The sequence below is a fragment of the Hylobates moloch genome, unplaced genomic scaffold, assembly GCF_009828535.3.
Source record: "Hylobates moloch isolate HMO894 unplaced genomic scaffold, HMol_V3 SCAFFOLD_1, whole genome shotgun sequence".
Taxonomy (NCBI): domain Eukaryota; kingdom Metazoa; phylum Chordata; class Mammalia; order Primates; family Hylobatidae; genus Hylobates; species Hylobates moloch.
Genome location: NW_026652276.1, coordinates 20,403,925 through 20,426,829, shown reverse-complemented (window position 1 = coordinate 20,426,829; position 22,905 = coordinate 20,403,925). Strand labels below are relative to the sequence as shown.

The window sequence follows — 22,905 nt, the reverse complement described above, 5'->3', positions numbered from 1 at the left end:
CTTTTATAGATTATTTTGCCTATTTTATCAAATCACTTGTTTGCTTTGCATATGTGTACATTTATCGTGTAGAGAATAAAATTTAATTTTTTGTAGTAAACGACCATATTTAAAATTGTAGAAAACACTTTAGTCTATTTAAAGAGACAGAAATAGTTTTCTCGCCAGGTGTTGTAGCTCATACCTGTAATTCCAGCACTTTGGAAGCCCAAGGAGGGAGGACTGCTTGAGCCCAAGAGTTTGAGACCAGCCTGGGCAAAAGAGCAAGACCCCATCTTTAAAAAAAAAAAAAATTAGCCAGGCATGGTTGTGCACACCTGTGGTCCCAGCTACTCAGGAGGCTGAGGTGGGAGGATTGCTTTGGCTTGGAAGACACAGGCTGCGGGCACCATGACTGCGCCACTGCACCCCAGTGGCGACTGAGTGAGATCCTGCCTCAAAAAAAAAAAAAGAAAGAAAGAAAGTTTGCTCATAAGTTATCCAGAAACAAATTTTATTTGAGCAATTTAAAACTACAAACGTGGGTTAGGGTATAACTACCCATATCTTCAAGAAGCCATTTGTTAGCCACTAAGGCTGTTCATGTCGACATAAATGTCAACATGAACACGAATGTTATGTTGACAATTACGTAAAAATGACAGAAAAGTCATCAAATCTACTTTCTAACTATTTCCTCTCTGGAAATCGGTCAAATCCATTGAATGTAGTTTTTGAAACCTGAATGTGAAGGGATTTCATCAGGTGGGCAGGTATTTATGTGAAGTATGAGGAGAACATGAATATGATCTTAAAACGCTAGAGTGTATTCCGCGTTCTGTGGATGCACAAGGTTTGTGATGGTGTCTTTTGCTACTGGAAATTCTTAGAGGAGAAGGAATGATCTCATAAACACATGTTGCCTTTCAGTCTGCCAATTCCTTCTCCACTTAACATCTGGATATCAATAGATATTATATAAATATATTTGTAATATTAAGTAGGCAATTTGGGGACTTGGTGCGTATGCAAAAATGATTGGACACTTGAATTGAGATGTAAGGGAACGTGAAGACTTGTATCTACTTAATGCCAGGATAAGAGTTGAGCGAAATAAGCCTTCTCCTCACCATTGAATTCAGGCAACTCCTTTATCATGGGAAATTTCTTAAACAGAGACCAGACAAAGCATGTGGTCTATGTAGGGTCATGAGTTAAGGAGAATTCATTGTGACTAAATAAACAAAGGCTTGTTCCTTTGAGTCACTCGTGGCGACATCAAAATGTCTTTACCATCCAGTTCTTTTCATTGCAATAGAATTTTACTTGTGTGTATCACTGTCTTTCCCATTACAAAATAATAATTTTATAAATGTCAAGGCTAAATAATGCAAGTTTATCCTGCCAGCATAACTTGAAAGGTCCACCACCGTTGTATAAATAAGTATTTACCTCCAAACTCTCACAAATCCATTTAAGTGAAGAAGCTTCTTTGCGTGACCCCCCTACCACTGAACTTCATTTCACCCCACTCTGGCATGTTGTAATAAAACAACTGGGGTTACAAGTGAAAGACAGATGAATAATACTTGGACAATGTTGGAGGAAGAAGTGCACCTTTCTTCTGTGGAGCTCACCGCGTTTTACTTAAGAATATTTCATACACACTTGCAACAACACCATGCATTAGGAAAGGTGTTATTATTAAGGTATCATCATCTCTCTAATTTCCAGGTGGAGGAGCTGAGTTATAAAGAAAAGTGGAGTGAACTTCCCAGTGTCAACATTTCAGTTGGCTTTAGAATCCATAGCTGTCCGGATGCCAGAGTCTGGCTCTGCGCCCTAGGAAACAATGCATCATTCCTATTGTTCGCACATTTCTCTTCTAAAACTTCATGGAGGTAGTGGAGAGAGTTAACACTTTTACTGTTGCTGGATATTATTTTAGGCACCTGGAAAGTCCTTTTCTGGCCTTTGCATTGGCCTTGACTCTAATATATGCATATGTTGAAATTCTTAAGATTCAGAAGGCGACCTTTGAATAAAATAAGTTTTCATACTTCACCTCTCTTTTGATCCTTCCCTGATTACTTCATTTACAGAAATACCTGCTGAGCAGGAACAAAACAACACCAGCATAGTGTATAATGTTAATTTGTTAGGCTATTTCAGAATGGACAGGTTCTCTTTTGAAATGGTCTGCTTTTAATATGTTCAGTGTTTAGAAAATACCTTGTCTTAAGTTGTTGACTTTAAGAAAAAAAAAAAAAAACTTCTAATTATTCATTGTAGGCAAGGTAACATTCTATTGTTAGTTAAAATACAATGCCAGCTGGGCGCAGTGGCTGACGCCTGTAATCCCAACACTTTGGGAGGCTGAGGCAGGTGGATTGTCTGAGATCAAGAGTTCGAGACCAGCCTGGTCAACGTGGTGGAACCCCGTCTCTACTAAAAATACAAATATTAGCCAGGTCTGGGTGGTGGGTGCCTGTAATCCCAGCTACTCGGGAGGCTGAGGCAGAATTGCTTGAGCCCAGGAGGCCAAGGTTGCAGTGAGCCAAGATTGCACCACTGCACTCCAGCCTGGGCAACAGAGTGAGACTCTGTCTCAAATAATAATAATAATAATAATAATAATAATTTTTTTTTTTACCAAGCAAGCAAAAGAAACAAAAAAGTCCTACATTTGTCAGCTTTTAACATGAATATCCAGAACTCCTGGACTTCTGCGAAAGTGGTGATAAAACAAAAATTGTTGGAGTAGTTTTAAAAACAAATTTCACACTCCTTCTGAACAGAAAAGCTTTTATAACTTATGTTGCAAAAAAGGTTTTTACTAAACTGTCATGATTTGACAGCAAGTAAATTTAACATTCCTTGCTCTATAAGAAATAGCTTTCAGGATACAACCAAGGGGAAAGAAAGGTCGTTAAAATCAGCAACTCTTGTTTAAAAGTGATAAAAATGAAATAACTCAAAAAAAAAAAAAAAAAAGAAAAGAAAGAAAAGTTAAAATGTGTCCAGTCCAAAGTTACGTCCTTTGTTTCTAGGAATGAACAAACTCGATGCTGGTATATAAAAATAGAAGCATTGAAAGCTAATAGGCTTATGGATGAGCAGTGCATTTTTCAGTAGTTCAACTTTCTGATCATGAGGAAGCTGAGGCGAGTTCCAAGTCTCACCACTGGCATCTTGGTAAATCCTCTTTGGCCCTGTTTGGGGACGGAGTTTCCTGGAGCAGGACAGAAAATGAGGCTAATGGAAAAGTCTCCCCAGTACTTCTCCATTGAGGTAAACTCTCCAAAGGACGGGACCCATGACCTAACAAGATTAGAGAGAAAGGCTCCTGCGCTTGCTGCCTGGTGCCCAGAAGACACTCAATAAATATGTGTACCATGAACGAATGGCACCAAAGGACAGGAGGAACCCTTCGTGATGGAAAGCATACAGCCAACAGCCAGCGAATGTCTAGGACCACCCCTCAGAGCCTGACCTCATCTGGTTCATATGTCACTTCTCCCTGGAAGAATAGCAGGGAAACCACACTGTGTTTGGTCTCCTCTTTCACTGTCAAAAAAGGACTGAAATCCTGAAAAACATCGACACAACCTGAGAGACGTGAGAGAGTATTTTTCTGTTTTCAGTATTTTAAATGAGATCAAGTTTAAAACACAAAAGGAGTTTTCACTGGAGAAAAATTCATTCTTGGTTGTTGGACTTACCTTGCAGATCTGGGGTCGCTTCTTTAAAGGAGCGAAGTGTGAACGTTCTCTATTCCAGATTGTCACAGCTCACTATCCATAAGATAGTACAAGTTTGTAGAGTCCCAAAATAAGACTTTATATGGCACAGCCTCAGGCCCAAAGAAACAGACCTCATTTGTTCAGTTAGGGGTTATGGGTCTTGGGTTATGTATATATATATTTTAAATCCACTTTCCCTTTCTTTCCAGCCCCGCTGTGTCATAGGAATCCACCAGGTGGCTTGAGCACTGAAGAGGCAACACTGATGAGCCACGTCGCTTTCTCCTAGGATTTTTTTTTCCCCATGGTATGAACCAAGCCCTAAAAGCCACAGCTGAGTCCTTAAAAAATGTTCCTAGGCATGGTCTTCATTCCAGTGAAAGAGAGATGACTGTAATTTATGCCACAAACAAAATACAACGGTTGTAATTCCAAATGGAGAGAGAATCAGGGATGTCTCAGAAGCTCAGTGTCCGGCAGCAAATACAGCATCAAAACTCAGAGGCAGTGTTCTATTTCTATAGGTACATGTATTTTACAGACTGGTGATGAACAGAAAAGTACTTCTGAGAAACAGTTTGTTCCAGGTCTAATTCAAATGACCGGCAGTCATTTCTGTAAGCCCCACAGTTTCAGCAATCTGTACACCAAGCAACGCTGCAGATATTTTTTTTTCATTTCTTTAATTTCAGAGGGCGAAGACGAAGTAAAAAAAGTGCAGTTCTTCAATTAAAGTGCATGGATGAGGTAAACTAATTTCAAGAGTTTTGAGTTTATTCAGTACTGGCTCAGACGGGAACCATTCTGCCGTGCATCTGCTGCATTTGGGTTCGCATTGCCTGGACACTGCTCAAAATCTTATTCTGGTGCGTGATGGCTGTGATACCAATTCTTGCCAGGTCCCTGTACATAGGGTGACAAAAGAGGGACAGAAAAAGTCATGGGGGCTGACAATCTCTTTTCTTGGGCTTCATGCAGACACACATTTGAATCAGCCACAATTAATACAGCACAACAAGGCAGGTGTATTAAAATGTTTCATTAAGCAATTTAATGCAACAATGTAGATACTTTATAGAGACTGTGTAAAATTATACTCAATCAAAATGAGAAGCATTCCAGTTTTTTTTTTTTAAATGAGTAGGATGATTATGCAGCTCAAAGCAAAAAAAAAGAAAATACTATTAAATCTAGATTTACCCTTTCGTGTTACATCGTTGAGTACTTACTCCTGGTTCACGTGCACCACAGCCTCTAGTGTGGTATAACCAGCAGCTGTGAAGTTATCCTTATACCGGTCCATTTTAATGGCCTGGAGCCAATCGCCCACTGATACCACAGCAGAGAATTCAGGGGAGCTCGGATCCAACAAGGCAGTGTTAGGTCTAGAAAGAGGACAAGAAAATATAAGCAGAACGGAGCTACCAGTGAGACAAGAAGACTCAGAAATCTGATTGCCTCAAATAGGCAAGGAGAACCGAAAAGCTAAGAGAAGGTTTTAAATGGAACAACTGTTGTTAAATGTCACCATGCGATATTTTGCTCTTAACTTCACAAAGCTGCTAAAGCATGTATCAATCATCCTATTTGTTCTTAACTCGATTTCCTGTGCTTGTTTTATGTGGCCCTCGGAGGGCATTCATGCTCATAGCAGGTCTTTTAACACCTTAGCCTGGGGTGAAGACTGGGAGAGCCCTCATGGCCGAAATCTGTTCAGTCTTTGCAGAAAGAGTCCAATCCCTGCCAGTACTGAATATTACAGACTTTCGTTCAGCAACTATGGAAACCCTAGTGAAGGATGAGTAGGGAAAACTGCGAGCTTGCCACCTGCCAGACTGGATGGAAGCAGAGAAAACAGCAAGAATTCAAGTCCAGCATGCTTCCAGCCCAGTCTGCAGGCAGGCTTGGGGCATTCAAACAAACTTGGGACAGCAGGGAGTTAATCCCCTCTTTAATCAACCCATGCCTGACCAGCACGAGTGCCAAGGCTGGCAGAAGAATGGCCACTTTGATCACTGTTTGGATTGTGGAATGTGCTTCTCGTATTTCCTTGCTGGGGTTCCTGAATAATGATTTCAACAAATTCAAAGCACTTCTTATTAACTTATTTATTAGTTTACTCATTTCTTAGGCCAGGTGTTTTCTATTAGGTCACTGTCACAAGCAATTACCGGCTGGAATTCTGCCTTTCCTAATGATATTGACATGTAAAAAATAATTTACTAATAAAAAGTATTAAGAGAATTATAGTTAGTCATCTTCACATCCAATTGCTGAATAATCGTAGAGTAGGCCTTCATGGGGGTGTTTTATACTACCTTTACTATAATAACCTGTAGAAAAATACTGCTACCTGTTAAGTCATAGTTTTTGAACTTCTGTTTTCCCTAAAAATTACAGAATGTGTTTGATCTTAACATTTTGACCTGATTTTCAACGTGACGCTATGTTTAACTACAAACATTTAAATCACAATTATATCATTACTACTAAATTTTCAACCAAAAAACTATTTCCTCGTAAAAACAAAATTAAGTCGATACAATGGTTTAATTTTCTACATAGCAGAATTAATCCAATTCGATTTTTAAAATTTTCATTTTTATCTAAATTGACTTGATTTGTATTTTTTTATATAAATATTTTAACAAAGATTTGTTTTATCAGTTTCGTTTCCAAATAATATCTTGCCATTGTAATCTTTCTTTTGTGTCCATTATTTCAATATAAGTTTGATTTTCTAAGTACAATTCTGTAAATGTTTACAGCAAAAGTAATCAAGATATAATTATTCTTTCAATTTGAGTCAATAACAAATGTTACCACATAGAATTTGGGACACTTAATTGAGTGTGGATATATAGAAATAACATTTGTTATTAGACAAAAGCCAATAGTTTGCATTTACTTCTGACTTTAAGCCAAAAGCATTAATGAGGAAGGGGTAGGCTCTGAGCACCGACAAGGTCGAAATGACCTTACAATGAAAATATCTTCACTCGATGTCAATTAACTTTAAGGGTAGTTCTTAAGCTTGTTCTGGAAGCCTTTGTGCTCTTGGTGGCACACCATGATATTAGCCTAATTTTGTGCTGAATCACATACCATGTTATACTATGTCTCATTATAAGTAAGCCATAATAAGCTTCAAAGCTATTTAAGTACCATCAGCGAAAAGAATTTAGAACTGATAATAGTGTATCTAATACCTCAACTTGTTCTGTACCTTGTGGCAAAGCAGATGCTATGTGGTAATAGTGGTTGAATGACTTATGCTAACAGAAGAAGTACCAAACACCAAAAAACTGGCCTTGAATGGACCCTCAGACAAAATACATGGGCTCTGGTGCTGAAGATCTAAAAGGTGGAAGAGAAGTCAGCTAGATCTGGAAAGGAGGCCTTATAGTCATGCATTTCACCCTCTTGGAGAACAGAAGAACAAGAAATAGCCTCACAATAGTAGGAGACATTTTTATTTTTTTTAGTTCACATAGTGACCAAGTGGCAGAGGTGAAATGTTAATCCAGCCCTTTTCAGTGTTATTTGAAAAGAGCCAGATAGACCATTGAGCATTTTGTGTAGTGGCTAATGACAGGGATTTGAAAACCTGGAGGAGAATACTATCTATTCCACAGTTCTCTTTTTTTTCATGTAATGTGTTTTCCTTCTCTCCTAGGATCTTTAGTCTAAGTTTTCAGGAGAAAGATGAGAGGAGAACACCACAGGGCCTGCAAAGACTGGAAGGGCTTAAATATTGTGGGAGAAAATGTCCTCCTGTTTTTAACACAGGATCATGATGAAACAGAAGCCTGTGAGAAGCTCATATTTGGAGATGAGTGAGTGTCTCACCTCTCGCAGGCCTGAGTCACCTGGTCTATTATGCCTGTATTCTAAAATAATTTAACTGATAAAGGTGGTCTACACCCTTTCACATGAGACTACTGATATGGAGGTATCCTGAGTCTTATACCAGTAAAGTCCATTCTCCATGTAGAAAGTTCTCACTGAACTTGTAGGACTTATAGCATCTTTATGTTCTCTACAGACTGATATACTTCTTCATTTTGCTCATTCCAAGAAAATAACTACCTCTTCCAGGTGGTCTAATCGTTTTGGTCTTTAAAATCCTTCCCAAACGTTCATCTGCATGCTTTGTAACTCAATCATTTCCTGTCTTCGCCCTGTTTCCTCCTACTCTGAAAGACTCAGAAAAGGGAAACCAGAAGAACTGAAACCTAATGAATCTCTTTCTTACAATTAACACTTTATAAGTCAACTTAAAATTGCCATGCTTAAAGACCTGTTTTCTAATCTTTATTTCCTACTATTCCAATGTTCCTGCCCCATTTCAAAATATAGCACCTACAGATCTGAATGTCTTCTAAAAGTACATTTCACCCCTCTTCCTAAATTTCAGGCCTGGCATCCTAAAATAGGCACTTCAGTTATTTCTTTGCTACTATTATTATTCTGTAAAGTTTTTTCCTTGTAACTATTTGATGCCTGACAGGTATTAGTTATTCAAAATGCTGAATACAACTACCTTAAATACTCTACTAATTGAGAAAGAAGCCACCCAGGTTGCAGAGAGCCGTGAAGTGGCCTCTGATGAAAAGGCAGGAATTTAAGTCAGTCATCACTTGCCTGCCTCCTCTAATGTGTTCCTTCATACATCATTATTAAGTAAGCATGGCTGACCTGGAGCTCTCCGTCCCTGTCCTCTTCAAGCTGTTGGGGTTGCGGATGAGTTTGTCCAACATGTTGACAATCTGCCCAAATTTAGGCCTGTCGCTCCTCTCCTTCTGCCAGCAGTCTAGCATCAGCTGGTGGAGTGCAATGGGGCAGTCCATTGGAGGGGGTAACCGATAGCCTTCCTCAATGGCTTTAATCACCTATGGAAGACAACAGGATGGTACGTTAAGCTGCCAGGCAAGCTGCTGTTCAAGGTTCACCCTTCCGACTGGCATGTTTCTTGTGCATGAAGCTGCCAGCAAGCTGGAGCCTCGGAACAGCTCCAACTCCTTCACATGAGCCAAAGCTAGACCTGAGTATCGCTGGCAACAGGAGAGGGAAGCCAGCTGTTGCAATGAGGTGTACCCTAAAGGCAAGACGCATCAATGTTCCCAGGTGGCTAGAGTCCAGTCAGATCCACAATGTGGTGTCAGTTTTGGTGATGGCCCTCAGAGATCGTGTGGCCCTGCCCCCTGCCTCCAGTCCCCTGCCCTGCTCCATTCTGCTATTAGCACACCTAAACACTCTTCACAAAAGAGACTCTGACTTAGTGCTAAAGACCTCCCTTGGGAAGCAATTAATAGCTGTCTCCAAAATGGAATTTTCTTTGCATCCTTTTAAGCCCCTGTCCTCTTACACAGACAGCCAGTGAGTCAACACCAGAGTCCAAGTCCAGATGCCCAGGCATTTTTTCTTTTGGATTACTCTACCCTAGACACCAACTCTGAATTTCTTTCTTGGTCTCAGCTGGCTGTCAGTCGACCCTGTTAAAGGTGTTAGTAAGTAGATTTTTTTTAAAAAAGTAAAAAACAATTGAAAAAATTCCTTCTTTTGGAGCATTTACATTTTAAAGGAGACCCTTGCACATCTAAAGAAGGAAGTTATAATGGTAGATGATAATTGTCTTATTGGCCAAGATCATCCAGAGTGTCCAGAGTGGTCTCCTTGCCTAGTAAGTCATAAATAACTCATTCAACAGTCTCTTTGCTAATTCTAATTTTTCTAATCTGTCTTCACAGGCATTAAATTATTTTCTTATAGACTTTTCTCTAACATCCTCCCCCCGCTTTGGGGTATAAATTCCAATAAAGTAATATGGTAGGACATGCCAAATTTATAGAGGAGAATTACTTCACAGTTTTTTGGCTACTCATTACCTTTGTTTATGGATATCCTCTGAGATTCTGGAGGTGCTTTTATTTGTTTGGGAGTCTAAAAGTTTTATTTGCTTTAAATCACTCCATCTAATTTTCTTTCTATCAACATGATAGCTGCCAGAGAAATAACCAGTGGTTGAGCCATCCCAGTGACTTCATCGGACTCACCCTGTGGTGGGTCTATTGACTGCTCGGAAATTGGCCTTTGACAGAAGAGAGTCTGTTGGGTCCAGTGTCTATGGATTAGTATGACTGTGATCTTTTTAATAAGAGCACCGTTTCAGTTTAACAAATGATCTTGTGATTTATTAAGCCCTCTGATCCTTTTTCTCCTATGTATTTTGCCAATATTGTGTATCAGTATTACCTACTTTTCTTTGTAAAGCAGACTTCTCTATGCTGCCTTATTGAACCTTATTTGTTTCTAGCAATTATACTATGTCAGTTTGATCACCTGGGTTTCTTTTATCTTCCCAGGTGCATGGTGTTGACTCTAGACTTGATGAGAACATTTTGCACTGAATTGAGGAGAATGAAAGCAACATTGGGCTGATGCCAGCAGAACACAAATTGTTATAACCCCTCAGACTGATTAATGCTCTTTCATAAGCTCCCTATCCACTGCCAGCTTGGAAGATGGCTCATAGGTTAGCAAAGCATATTTTCTCAGTTTACTGCTAAATATTTTGGGGGGCAAAAGATTAAGCCAAACAAAAAACTTGCTAAGTTTGACATATTTTCAACAGTTAACTTTCACTCCATTTACCATATGCCAAATTAATTCTATGCATCAAAGTAATTCTCCAGATACATTTCCTATTGATTCCTGTTCTACATAGAATCCAACTCAGAGACAAATAATAGATCAATATTATTTGTGAGCAAGAAATGGCTTCAGATGCCTTTTCGTGGATAAAGCCAGAGAACTGAAAGTTCAAAACAACAGAATTGTTTATATATATATTTGTGTATATATATATATATATATATATACACCACACACACAAACACACACACATAGATCTGAACATATTTAGGGTAGAAAAACTGACATCTTTAGATACTCCGCTCTTACGAACATTTGGCCATGATTTCAACGGAAGAAAAAGAAAGCTTAAGTATCGAATAATTATAGTAACTACATTTACTATTTGCTCATTTAGGTTTTTTGTCTTTGTCCATGTGAGAGTCTCTAACCTGAATCCAAACGTGGCTACAAGAAGCTACTAGAAGCTGTCTGCATAGCATAATCACATAAACAATAGGTTACATGCTATTCACCTCCATAGTCTTTTTCCAGCCTGTAATTGCTATCACTTAGGCTAGCTGCTTTCTTCCCATCTTTATGAATCTTCCATTATAATTCACAGATAATACAATGTGAACACTACCATTCCCCTTAATCTGGTTGGTCAGCATAGAGAATTCTTTTTGCCCCACCAGACATGGAGTGCATTTCTCTATTGCACCGAACATTTTTTTTTTTTTTTTTTTGAGACAGAGTCTCATTCTGTGGCCCAGGCCGAAGTACAGTGGCGCGATCTCGGCTCACTGCAACCTCCGCCTCCCAGGGTCAAGCGATTAGCCTACCTCAGCGTCCTGAGTAGCTGGGACTACAGGCGCGCACCACCATGCCCAGCAAATCTTTGTTTTTTTTTTTTTTTTTCTTTTTTTGAGATGGAGTCTCACTCTTTCACCCAGGCTGGAGTGCAGTGGCATGATCTCTGCTCACTGCAATCTCTGCCTCTTAGGTTCTAGCGATTCTCCTGCCTCAGCCTCCTGAGTAGCTGGGATTCCAGGCATGCACCACTATGCCCGGCTAATTTTTTGTATTTTTAGTAGAGACGGGGTTTCACCATGTTGGTCAGGCTGGTCTCGAACTCCTGACCTTGTGATCCACCCGCCTCAGCCTCCCAAAGTGCTAGGACTACAAGTGTGAGCCACAGCGCCCGGCCTGCATCAAACATTCTTTAATTGATAAGGCAACCTGCATCCTATTTCTTAAGTGCACGTGGCTCTAACTGTCAAGGCTGTGCAACTGCCCGTTGTTGGAGGAAGACAAGGCAGACAGATAGGTAACATTCCACCACAGAGAGAATTTTTGAAAAGAAGTTTCCAAAATATAATTATAACTGATAAACTGAATACCTTGCATTTGTAAACACTCTCTGATAATGGCCTACCACATACATAAAAAATTAGGAAAGTTCGAAAAGTATAGGTGGCCATTTAATTTTAATATGATTCCCAATCTTACCAGAACTAATGTAAACTTTTCCAGAATTAGCTAAAAGGTGTTCTAGGAAGACCCCTTCATCAATGCTTTCTTTAATTTTTTTTCTTTCTTTCTCACTGGAGATGTTTGTAATTAAATTCTATTACTCTGGAATCTTATTAGTGTCATTATTGAATCCTTTTCTGAAATTGCAGTCATCATGGATACTCCCTTACGAAGTAGTCCAGATGGTACATTTAAAGGGATGTGCATAATTTACCAAGGGTCATTGAGTGAAGCTTTATTGTAGAGTCCTCAAGGGGCGAGCTCTAATTACAACGATGCCAGCTTTAAAATATTCACTAGTTTTCTTTCAATAAACCTTTCATGTCCGTTTTATCATATGTGAAATTCATTTTTTCATAATCTTTGCATTTTCTTAAAATTCAAAGTTTAATTTTGTTTTACTCTGGTTTTGAAAGTTCACCAAGTAAAAATACTATCCCATATTTTTTATCTATGAATCTATGTGTGTATGTATCTATCTCTCTATCTCCCATACTGTACCATGTAGGCCATTTAATTCTTGTCCTTGAAATCAATAGTCGTTGGTTATAATGTTGAATTAGCTTGCTAGATATATCTGTATTAAGAAATTTGAGTTTAATGCATCATTTCAAACCCTGTGCCCACTTCATCATACAGTAATGCAGAACTTCCTGAATCTCAATGTGAAAAAATATATTTCAGAACATAGAGACTTACATCTTGATTGGACATATCCCAGTAGGGCCTCTCCCCGTACGACATCACTTCCCACATAACGATTCCATAGCTCCATACATCACTTGCTGATGTGAATTTACGATAGGCAATTGCTTCTGGCGCAGTCCACCGGATAGGAATCTTGCCACCCTGTGAACGTTTAAGCCATAAGTTATTCCTTAAGTACATCACTGATGTGCCATTTTAGATTCTGAATGTAGTTCCTGCTAGCCAAGCAGGACAACAGCATTCTTGAGATAGCTCTCAAAACAATAAGACACTTGTTCATTTTAACACAAGTCTTCCAGGTTAACACAGTTCTCTTATGTTTTCTTTACTCACAGGGAAGTGACTAAGTAATCTTGTTTTTAAAGCCTACCTATTATCTGAGCTCTGCTTAAGGCAATATTCTAGAAAAAAAGAAATCTCAGGTTTTACAAAATACATGTTATCCACGGGGTATCAGTGATATGTAGCTGACATTTGTTTGATTTTTTGTTGGATTCTCTCACCCAGGAGCATAAAGGAAGGCAATGCTTACACTGCTTCAAAAATCATGAATGAAGGAATTTAAATATGAACATTTCTATCCATCACACAAGTCTACCTCCCCTTATACAGCATGAGAAATACGTCCAATAGCTAGGGGATGATATGATAAATAGGCCTTTAGGGAAAGCCAGATAATACCAGATACTAGAGCTATCAATGACGTTAATGGAGTAAGGGCAGGATATTAGTTGTTATTAAATTTAAAAAAAAGACTTGTAAAATGGTAAAGCAAGTGAATATTACCCAGGAAAAGTTTCAAAATGCACTTTTTTTTTTTTCTTTGCCTCAAATGTCTTGTTTATGCTTAGGTATGAGGTATTTTCAGTCAGGTTTTCAATGTCCTAGGGTTCCACCTGGGGAAATTAATTCAAGTCTAATTCAGACTGTTGAGGTATCCCCAGGGCTATCATTTAAAACGTTTCTTTGCTTTATTAGGTAGGGCTATGAAACAGGACAATAAATTGTACTGGAAGTTGCTTTGATACATTGCAGTGAACTCTGAAAACCCAGTGTATTGCATTCATCCTTGTTACACACAGAAGGACACTTGTACTGCATTCCCCCCTGCTTAAATATTTGGCTAAGGTTTTATCTATGTAAATATATCATTCTAGAAGCCTCCTTTAACTTTTCTTTCTCCAACTACTGGAAAAAAATAAAAGATCTTCAACATTCACAAAGATGTATTCTTTTCTAAATGAATGGACTTGGAATTCAAAAGAGGACAAGCATAAGAATCAAAACTGGAGCCAAATAAATAGAATTCTACAACCCCCTGACCCCCGAAAAAAAAAACACAGTCAACCAACCAACAACAAAAAGCCCCCATTGCTTGGGATTGCAGATGCAAAATGAGGAGTGTTAAAAGGGGAAAATGGCTGGTAACTGTCAGCTTCGTGTTGATTTTAACAGTGTCAGTGTTAATGGCCAATAACTGTTTTATGGTTCTGTGTTTATTCCATTAGTATTTTATATTCAGATAGTCGAGCTAAGATAGCACAGCCATTAACTGTGTACTTAAAACTCTTAACTGTGTCCTAATCCCCGCTTATCTACCAGTGGTAAAATGAAGGCCATTAGATACTAGAAAACCTTGCATGGTATAAATGTTTTATAAATCCTGTATATACATTCTGAGATTTGGCAGTCAACCAACTAGAAACATTGCTTTGTCTCATTTAGAATAAGGATTTTTTTAAAGAATAGAGAAAAGGCAAATATAAAACCTAAAACAACGATAACAACAACAAAAAAAAAAAAAAAAAGGAAGAAAGAGGCAGGAAGACGGGCAGGCAAATACAAGTGCAAAAAAATAAATAAGCGAAGCTACCTCCTGATTTTCCCAGTAATCATTTGTTGTGTAAACTGATCCTTAATGCTTGCTTCTCAGTTAGCTCATTTTTATTTAAGACACCGTCTTATTGTTCATTAGCAATGTCTTCCCCCTGCCCTCCCAAAAAAAAACAGAGGGAAAGATAATTCATTTTGCTTCTAGTTTGTGGCTGTTAATATGCATACATCTAGAGTCAGCTTCAAAATCCCTCTTTTGTTGGAAACATGGTTTAAAAATGGATGCAGGAATATGAGGAGGCTTCAAGGGATGAGAAAACTTAAAAAATAAAAAAATTACAAAGGGCTTCAATTTCAAAGAAGAGAGGAACAGTTTCACCAGAGTGAAAGCCCAGATGTCACCAATCTTTCTTACCCTGGTGGTGTAAGCTGCTTCCGGATCATCCTCAAGCACTCGGGACATGCCAAAATCAGACACTTTGCAGACCAAGTTGCTGTTCACCAGGATGTTCCGTGCGGCCAGATCACGATGCACATAGCTCATATCAGATAAATACTTCATCCCAGACCCAATGCCACGAAGCATGCCCACCAGCTGAATGACTGTAAATCTGCCATCATTTTTCTGCATAGAAAAAGAGTGAGGAACAATCACATTAGCATTAGGCCAGGTTAATTCTCCCCAAGCATTTATTACTTGAATCTTTTTGGATATCTGTATCCGGTATGCAATGAAACTCAACATTATTTCCAGGCCTTTCTGACCAAAGTCACTAACTCACTAGTAGGCTGTACCCTAGGAGCTGGGTTTGCTTCCTGTGATAGATGGAAATTATCCAACTGTAATGAATCTATGGCTCCAACAGCTCCACATTACAGGAATAAATCAAAAACTACCCTCGTTGAACATGGATTATTTAATAGCCTTAAAAATCACATCATTCTCCGTTTCTCCTCTTCTTTGTTTGCCCCATTAAAAAAAATCCACGAATACCATCAAACACAAGGAATACAAGGACTCTGTTAGGAGTTTTGTAAATACCAACATTCTTGGGTTTAATATAAAGTAGTCACATACCCTGAGGAATGCATCCAAGGAGCCATTCTCCATGTACTCTGTTATGATCATTACTGGTTTACCTAGAGTTTTCAGAAAGAAAAACACAAACCTTTGATGAGCACTGCAGTTAATGAGATAAAAATGGGCTGTGCACAATTTTACTGCCAAGACACCTGTCCTGTGTGATCTAATTTAATTAAAACAAGCCAAGCTTATGCCTCAGCTGTGGGGAGCTAGGAATGAAATATTAAAAGGACGAGTAGGTTTAAATTCCATCTGGATAGTTAACCCTTTGGGTGGTTTGTTGACAAGGTCTTTAACTAAAGTGGCCTCTGGTATCCAGGGAGCACATGAATGGATAATTGCTCTCTCAAGCAAAAGGTGAAAATGATAAATGGGGAGGCCTGTTTCAATGCAAAAATAATCTTTAGGATAATTAATTTTGTCCTCAGAAGAGCCACTTGTAAGAAGCTAAGGAGGTCAAGAGGCAGATAAACTTCTTTTCTTTAGTTAGAGAAATCCGTGTTGCAGGGAGCAGTAGCTATGTTGAATCCTTCCTTATCCAGACACATCTTAAAACCAGGCATGCAGCCTGGTTTGGTGGCTCACGCCTGTAATCCCAGCACTTTGGGAGGCCAAGGCAGGTGGATAGCCTGAGGTCAGGGGTTCGAGACCAGCCTGGCCAACATGGTGAAACCCCGTCTCTACTAAAAATACAAAAAAAAAAAAAAATTAGCCAAGCGTGGTGGCAGCTGCATGTAATCCCAGCTACTCAGGAAGCTGAGGCAGAAGAATTGCTTGAACCTGGGAGGCGGAGGTTGCAGTGAGCCAAGATTGCATCATTACACTCCAGCCTGGGTGACTATATGGAGTCTCCGTCTCAAAAAACAAACAAACAAACAAGCATGCGACTTCTCTCCACTGTCTTGCTTATCTCAGAGGCGCTGTCCTTTCTCTTCACTTTCCCTAGCTATGAATAAACTTGCTTTGGTCTGATTCCTTAAACTGCCTACCTCAAAAAACAAACAAAAAACCCACAACAGTCACAGGAAAGGTTCAGTAAATTATTTCATCTGAGACAGGAATTTAAATTCAATACTAGAATATCCTTATTTCCCCCATTCCCCCCACTTATTTTTTTTTCTGCAAAGAAATAAAAATGATTTTAAGTTCTGAGCAGAATGAGGTGGAAACAAGATTTTCACTAAAGTCCTCTTTCTGAGGACTTTAGGACATAAGAACCATCCTTTACTTTCTTGATCACAGGCAATGGGCTCAAGGTCTGAAATTCCTTCTTTTTAAACGGTATTGTTGGGGAGTGGAGGGTGGGAATCATGAGGTGTTTTTTTGTTTTGTTTTGTTTTTTTCTAAGAGAAGGATAAAACTGGTCCCTAAAATATTCCTTTGGAAGAAAATAAAATGTCAGTTTGTTACACCAAAAATATTCACACTGGCAGGGCATGGTGGCTCACATCTGTAATTCCAGCACTTTGGGAGGCCGAGGCAGGTGGGTCACTTGAGGCAAGGAGTTTGAGACCAGCCTAGCCAACATGGTGAAACCCCGTGTCTACTAAAAATACAAAAACTTGCCGGGTGCAGTATGCACTTGTAGTCCCAGCTTCTTGGGAGGCTGAGACAGGAGAATCACTTGAGCCCAGGAGGCAGAGGTTGCAGTGAGCCGAGATCGTGCCGCTGCACTGAAGCCTGGGTGACAGAGTGAGAGTCTTTCTAAAAATAAAAAAATCACACTTTTTATTGCTGCATTTGCTGTTTATTTAGACTTCAGTCTGGAAAAATGGCCTGAAATATTTCACCACTGAAAAGCACCCATAATTATTCTAAAGAAATACATTTTCCACCCAGTGATTCTGTCAGCTTATAATTTCTGGCATATAGGGGATGGGGAAATTTTTCACTTTAGGGGCAAAAGTGTTGAAGAGTGGGTTTTTAATTCCATGAAGTCCAATATATCAATTTGTGATATTTCTTGATTGCTTGAGTTTTTGGTGTTGTGTCTAAGAAATCACTCAGAGGCAAACACTTTTGCATCAGAAAATAGTACCGTGGACATTTTATTTTCAAGTGAGGAAAGGAGGCTGGTAGAAAAAGTGGGAATCTTGGTGCAGACCAAAGTGCATAAAACCACTTTTAAGTCTTTTCTTTTTGCTGGCAGAGGTGTGTCTGCACATCCTCTATCAATAGGAAATGCTTAGTTCTCAGATTCATTTACCCTCTACATGTGTGACTAGGGTTTTCTACTCAAAAAAAAAAAAAAAAAAAATTTGCCAGGTGCAGTGGTGCACACCTGTAGTCCCAGCTACTCAGGAGGCTGAGACAGGAGAATCACTTGAGCCCAGGAGGCGGAGGTCACAGTGAGCCAAGATCGTGCCACTGCACTTAAGCCTGGGTGAAAATTTTTTTTTTTTTTTTTAAGAGACAGGGTCTGGCTCTGTGGCCCAAGCTAGAGTGCAGTGACATGATCATAGCTCACTGCAGCCTTGAACTCCTGGGCTCAAGGGATCCTCCTGCGTCAGCCTCTTGAGTAGCTGGGATTCCAGGTGCTAGCCACCGAGCCCAGCTTGTGACCATAGTCTTCTGACAGAACAAATGTGCCTAAATGAGTTTTAATCAACCTGCCTCAATCAAAAGATACTTTGTCAACTAATGAGAAAGGGCAGCCTCTCATGGCTGTGCATTAACACCTCCTTGCATTTCACCAGATCCCTCTGGAGCTATGGAGACGACAGGAGAGGATCCAAAAGTGAGGGTCATGCGGAGAATTTATGGTGCTCCTGCCAATTTAAAAAGTTACTCAAGTAACTGCTGGTAATGAATTCACACGCTTCCACTCTACCCTTTCACCCTCACACCTCCCTAGTCGGACTCTTGGCACCATCTTCACAGTTTTTCTGCATTCCTTTTTCTGTTTATTAAAAGTATCCATTTGTCAGATCCTTTATGAGTCTACAAGGGAAATAAAGATGAATGTCTCCATAAGCAGAGGGGCTTATAAAATAGGCCTGGGCTGGCCTCTTGGATAGAGGAGTCTCCTTCCCTGCACTAGGCAGGGATGCAGTGGGGAGGAAAGGGATGGGGGAAGGGAATAGCTTCTCCAATAGAAATTTTAAATCATTTTAATTCAGTGACAACTGCATTATGCAAATACATCCAGTCGTTTATAACAGTTACAGCTGTAATAGCTACGCATTTTAGAGGCGCGGTGGGACTTTAATACAAAGATCCCCTGTTTCTTCTCTCTTCTGCAGAGGTGCTAGGAAAATCACTGTCTGCGACAGGAAAAACACCCTTAGCTGAACAGAGCCTCCTTTTTAGAAAACGGACCTGCAAAAGTATTTAAAGGGAATGTTATCTTTTAATTAAAGTACTGAAGGGCTCTGGGCGGCCCTGAAGGCCACAGGCAACAGAAAAATATCCTGTCTGTAAAACTAATCTCAAAAAGCAAATAGAGCTATTCTATGGTAATTATAGCCTTCACCTTAGGAAGAAAATTATATATCCTTAGCACCAAAGTTCTTTTTTTTTTTTTTTGAAAGATTCTGGAGATGGGGAAAGATGTACCTACTTCTTAAGACATAATAGCACCGCTGAATACATACGAGGTTTTTTCTGAAAAAATTTGCTATTGTGCTAACCACTCTATTCTATTTCATCCCCAAAATAACCTTATAAGGCAAATGCTCTTTTTACCTCCATTTTACAGAAGAGAAAACTGAAACAGAAAGATTGAACAAGTAGTCCAAGGTCACAAGCTTTAGTAGCGGCAGAGCTGGTACGCCGTCGTTTGTCCCCAGGCCAATGGTTCTCAAAGTGTGATTCCCATACTAGCAGCAATGGCTTCACCTGTGGTGAGCTCTCTAGCACTCCAAACTTCTGGGCCGCACACCACCTGCTGAATCAAACCTCTGAGGAGGGGGCCCAAGAAACTGTCCTAACAATCTTTCCAGAAGATTCTTATGTTTGAGGACCCCTGAACTCTATAGTGTATACTTTCTCTCCCATTTTAGTAACCACCTCATTTCTTCTTCCTAAGGATTTTGTATACTAGCCACCTGCCCCAGGTCTAATGTCTCATTTTTTTTTCTTTTCTTTTTTTTTTTTTTTTAAGTAGAGACAGGTTTCTATTAAAAAATAGAGTCCAGGTGCCTCTGTCACCTGGACTGAGGTGCAGTGGTACTATCATAGCTCACTAGGAATGATACTGACAGGCGGCAGGGAAATACTGGGTAGAAGAGGGTGGTTCCCTGCAAAGGCCCCACCTTCAACCCTGGAAACCATGGGTGTTCACTTAGGAATAGTCAAACTCCAGGGGAAGATTATCTTCCTATTCCTTCCCCTTTCCAGCTCCCCATCCCGCTGACAGCCACCTCCATCACCCAATAAAACCTACACATTCACCATCCTTCAAGTCCATGTGACCTGATTCTTCCTGGATGCCAGACAGGAACCAAGGTACCAAGAGGGGAGGGTGAAAAAGGCTGTCACCCTGACTCTCCACTGAGCTGGTTAACACTTAGCCATCCACGGATGACAACTGCTAAAAGAGCATTATTTGTAACATCCACCTTCTGGGGCTCCAGAGGTCACTGGCAACCACTCGCCCAGGCTCCTGCAGGTGCTAAACTGTGTGCTCCCCTTCCTACAAGAAGTTTGAGCTCGGTGGCCAAGCAAAACAAGTCACACCCCATTACAAGTCCTACGAGGGGTCCAGAAAACTTACCCATCTCAACTGCAGCCTCGAACTCCTGGTCTCAAGTGATCCTCCTGCCTCAGCCTCCTAAGTAGCTAGGACTACAGGTATGAGCGATTATACCCAGCATCAGTTTTTCTCTTTAACCTCCCCTCCTCCTACTGCTTCACCCCACTGGGGTGGCTATATTGCCATTACTCTGCACACGTTGACTGAAGATGCTCTCCACAGACACCTTGAATCAAAGAAGAAAAGCCTTGGCCTTCCAGGAGACATAGCCCCAGGCTTATAAGATCCTTGACTTGTAGTAACTGTAGTGTGTATGAGGGCTCTTGGAACAGAGCCACCTTAAACAGGGACTGCCTCAGCTGTACTGTCTATGTGGCACTTTATAAGTTGGTCTTAGCCAGCCTTACAGATTTATTCAGGGTTTGCTTCACAAAATGCATCTGTTGAGCTGTGTCGCATTTTAACTGAAGCGTGGTTCACAGGCTCAGTGAATGCTAATGGACTAAAAAAGGAAAGTTCAACCAGGTGTTACTGTAAATAGGTGCTGAACTGCAACAGCCATAAATCAGGAAGAGCAGACAAGCAAATCCCCCAATATATTAAAGATTCCCAAGCTTCACTCTCTGCATCTGGAACCAAAGATTCCAGCACAAGGTGTGGCCAGGTTTTGTTGTGCTTTATAGGAAAAGTACTTAAATTTTATTTTGCTTACCATCTGCTTGAGCCTACCCTATGACAATCAGTTTGGCCTAGCAAATATCTGAAGGATGGCATGGCATACCAAAAATCTGCAATATTAATTTCTCTAAAATCTCACACAAGCTGCCTTGGAGATAGGGTATCAGCTAAAACCAAAGACCCATTTAGAGCTGACTACAAGATTAATGACTTGTCCTGCACTGATTTCCTCCTATTAGCAATCAGTGGGTCTGCGCCATCTGTCATTTTCCTGGAAAGAAAATGTGTGTTTAATTTCCCAGTAAATTCTAACTTGGCTTTGTAAAGGGGGTGACCCACGTACATTTAGTGACCACGCCTTCCAAGTGAATGATGTTTGGATGGTCAAACTGTCCCATGATGCTGGCCTCACTCAGGAAGTCTCTCCTCTGTTTGTCTGTATAACCAGCTTTCAGAGTCTTGATAGCCACACAGATCTCTCTCTTGCCAGGCACTTTGAGACGCCCACTGCATACCTCACCAAATTCACCTTTGGGAGAGAAAAAGAATCTACGATGGACCAGAAACACATTCAAGATGAAAGAATAATAGCTAACATTCCTTGAGTGCTTGTTACATGCCAGGCCATGTGCTAGTGCTTTGCATAGATTATTTCACAAAATCCTCCATGCAACCCTGAAGTAGATGCTACTATTAGCCGCATTTTATTCGAGAAAACTAAGGCTTAATGAAAAAAACCTACACAAAATCTTAGTAAGAAATAGAGTAAATCTTTTGAATGCAATCAACCTGATTTCAGATCGCATTAAGTTTCTCTCTAAGAATAAAATCAAAATTTGTACTAGAGTTCTTTATAACACATGATACTTTATACTCAAAAAAAGGAAATTTCATGTATATAAACACATATAATATACTCACAAAAACATTTACATAATCCACACACATATTTAACATCCACCAAGAAAACAGACTCATTAGCAGACAGACACTCAGACACTTACCAACTCCTATAACTTTTTCAATCTTAATGCAGGATGCGTCAATTTCTTTGGCAAACTCTCGAACTGCTTGGTTGGGATCTTCATACGTAAAGGGGTCCACATATGTTCTTACACCTAAGTGATAAACATGATAAGTTGGCTGAATACTTCTAAGGAACCACTAATAAACATAAGTAGTCTGGGTCTAAAATTACAAAACATAGGAAAAGTCAAGTTAGCTGTAAGGTCTTGACATATGAAAATGGTTAAATTCTTGCTCTGGTTTTCATTAGTGGGTAAACAAAATATTGTTAGCTACTTAAGAGGCTACAGCTTTACTGACTTCCTGGAATGTCTTCACACTTTAAGGACAAGATTTTTAAAACAACCCATCCCATGGAGGAAATTTGGATTCTGTTAGCTAAATACTATTGTCCCAAGCAGTGGCTCATAGCTCCCTTGCCTTTGCATGAAGTCCTACCCACTACCTTCAGTTATCCTCCCTCAGGGAAGAAAATAGAAGCTTTTTAATTTCAAATGGCTCTTTCCACATGGTGTCACATTTTGCCCAATATCTGGATGAATTAAATATGTGACCGACAATTAACAAAATTAGATTAAACCCAAGTTAAAGTAGACAATAAGGTTAATATCAGCTAGTTGATTTGAGAATACAGACTCTGTAGTGGACCTCCACTTCTTTTCTGGTTTAGAAAGAAGGTGTCATAAGCTGAGATATTCAAGTTTTCCAGAAAATTTCAGCTGGAGATAACCATTGTAGCCTAACTGTGAATGGTCTGGACATCAGGAAGTACAATTCAGCCATATCTCATACTACTCATAAACTAAATTTAGATGTGTTTGCAGGCAGCCCAGTGACAGATATCTGGACCAAGAGGCAGAAGTCATTGTAAAAAGCTTTGTCCTGGCATTTGCACCTCTCCCTCCTGGAGCTGTTGGGGCACTGGGGCACAGAGGGTATGAAGGACACCAGTTGGCCCAGTCTCTTTGACTTTCCAAGCCTGTAGGTCTTGT

The 22,905-nt window shown here is 39.9% G+C and overlaps 1 protein-coding gene across 2 annotated transcripts in view; it reads right to left on the bottom strand.

Annotated features, from left to right (window-relative positions):
* Positions 1 to 22,905, bottom strand: part of EPHA4 (EPH receptor A4) — a 152,939-nt gene that overhangs the window by 1,799 nt on the left and 128,235 nt on the right. The window contains exons 10-17 of one of the 2 annotated variants that reach the window (XM_032754358.2): positions 21,892 to 22,005; positions 21,231 to 21,416; positions 15,511 to 15,572; positions 14,848 to 15,057; positions 12,591 to 12,740; positions 8,421 to 8,614; positions 4,952 to 5,107; positions 3,702 to 4,625 (exon numbers count right to left, since the gene is read on the bottom strand). In XM_032754358.2, coding sequence (XP_032610249.1) covers positions 4,511 to 4,625; positions 4,952 to 5,107; positions 8,421 to 8,614; positions 12,591 to 12,740; positions 14,848 to 15,057; positions 15,511 to 15,572; positions 21,231 to 21,416; positions 21,892 to 22,005 — 1,187 coding nt within the window. In that variant the 3' untranslated portion in view covers positions 3,702 to 4,510. Of the gene's footprint in view, positions 1 to 3,701; positions 4,626 to 4,922; positions 5,108 to 8,420; positions 8,615 to 12,590; positions 12,741 to 14,847; positions 15,058 to 15,510; positions 15,573 to 21,230; positions 21,417 to 21,891; positions 22,006 to 22,905 lie in introns of those variants that run through there. The other variant, XM_032754360.2, reaches the window with a different exon arrangement.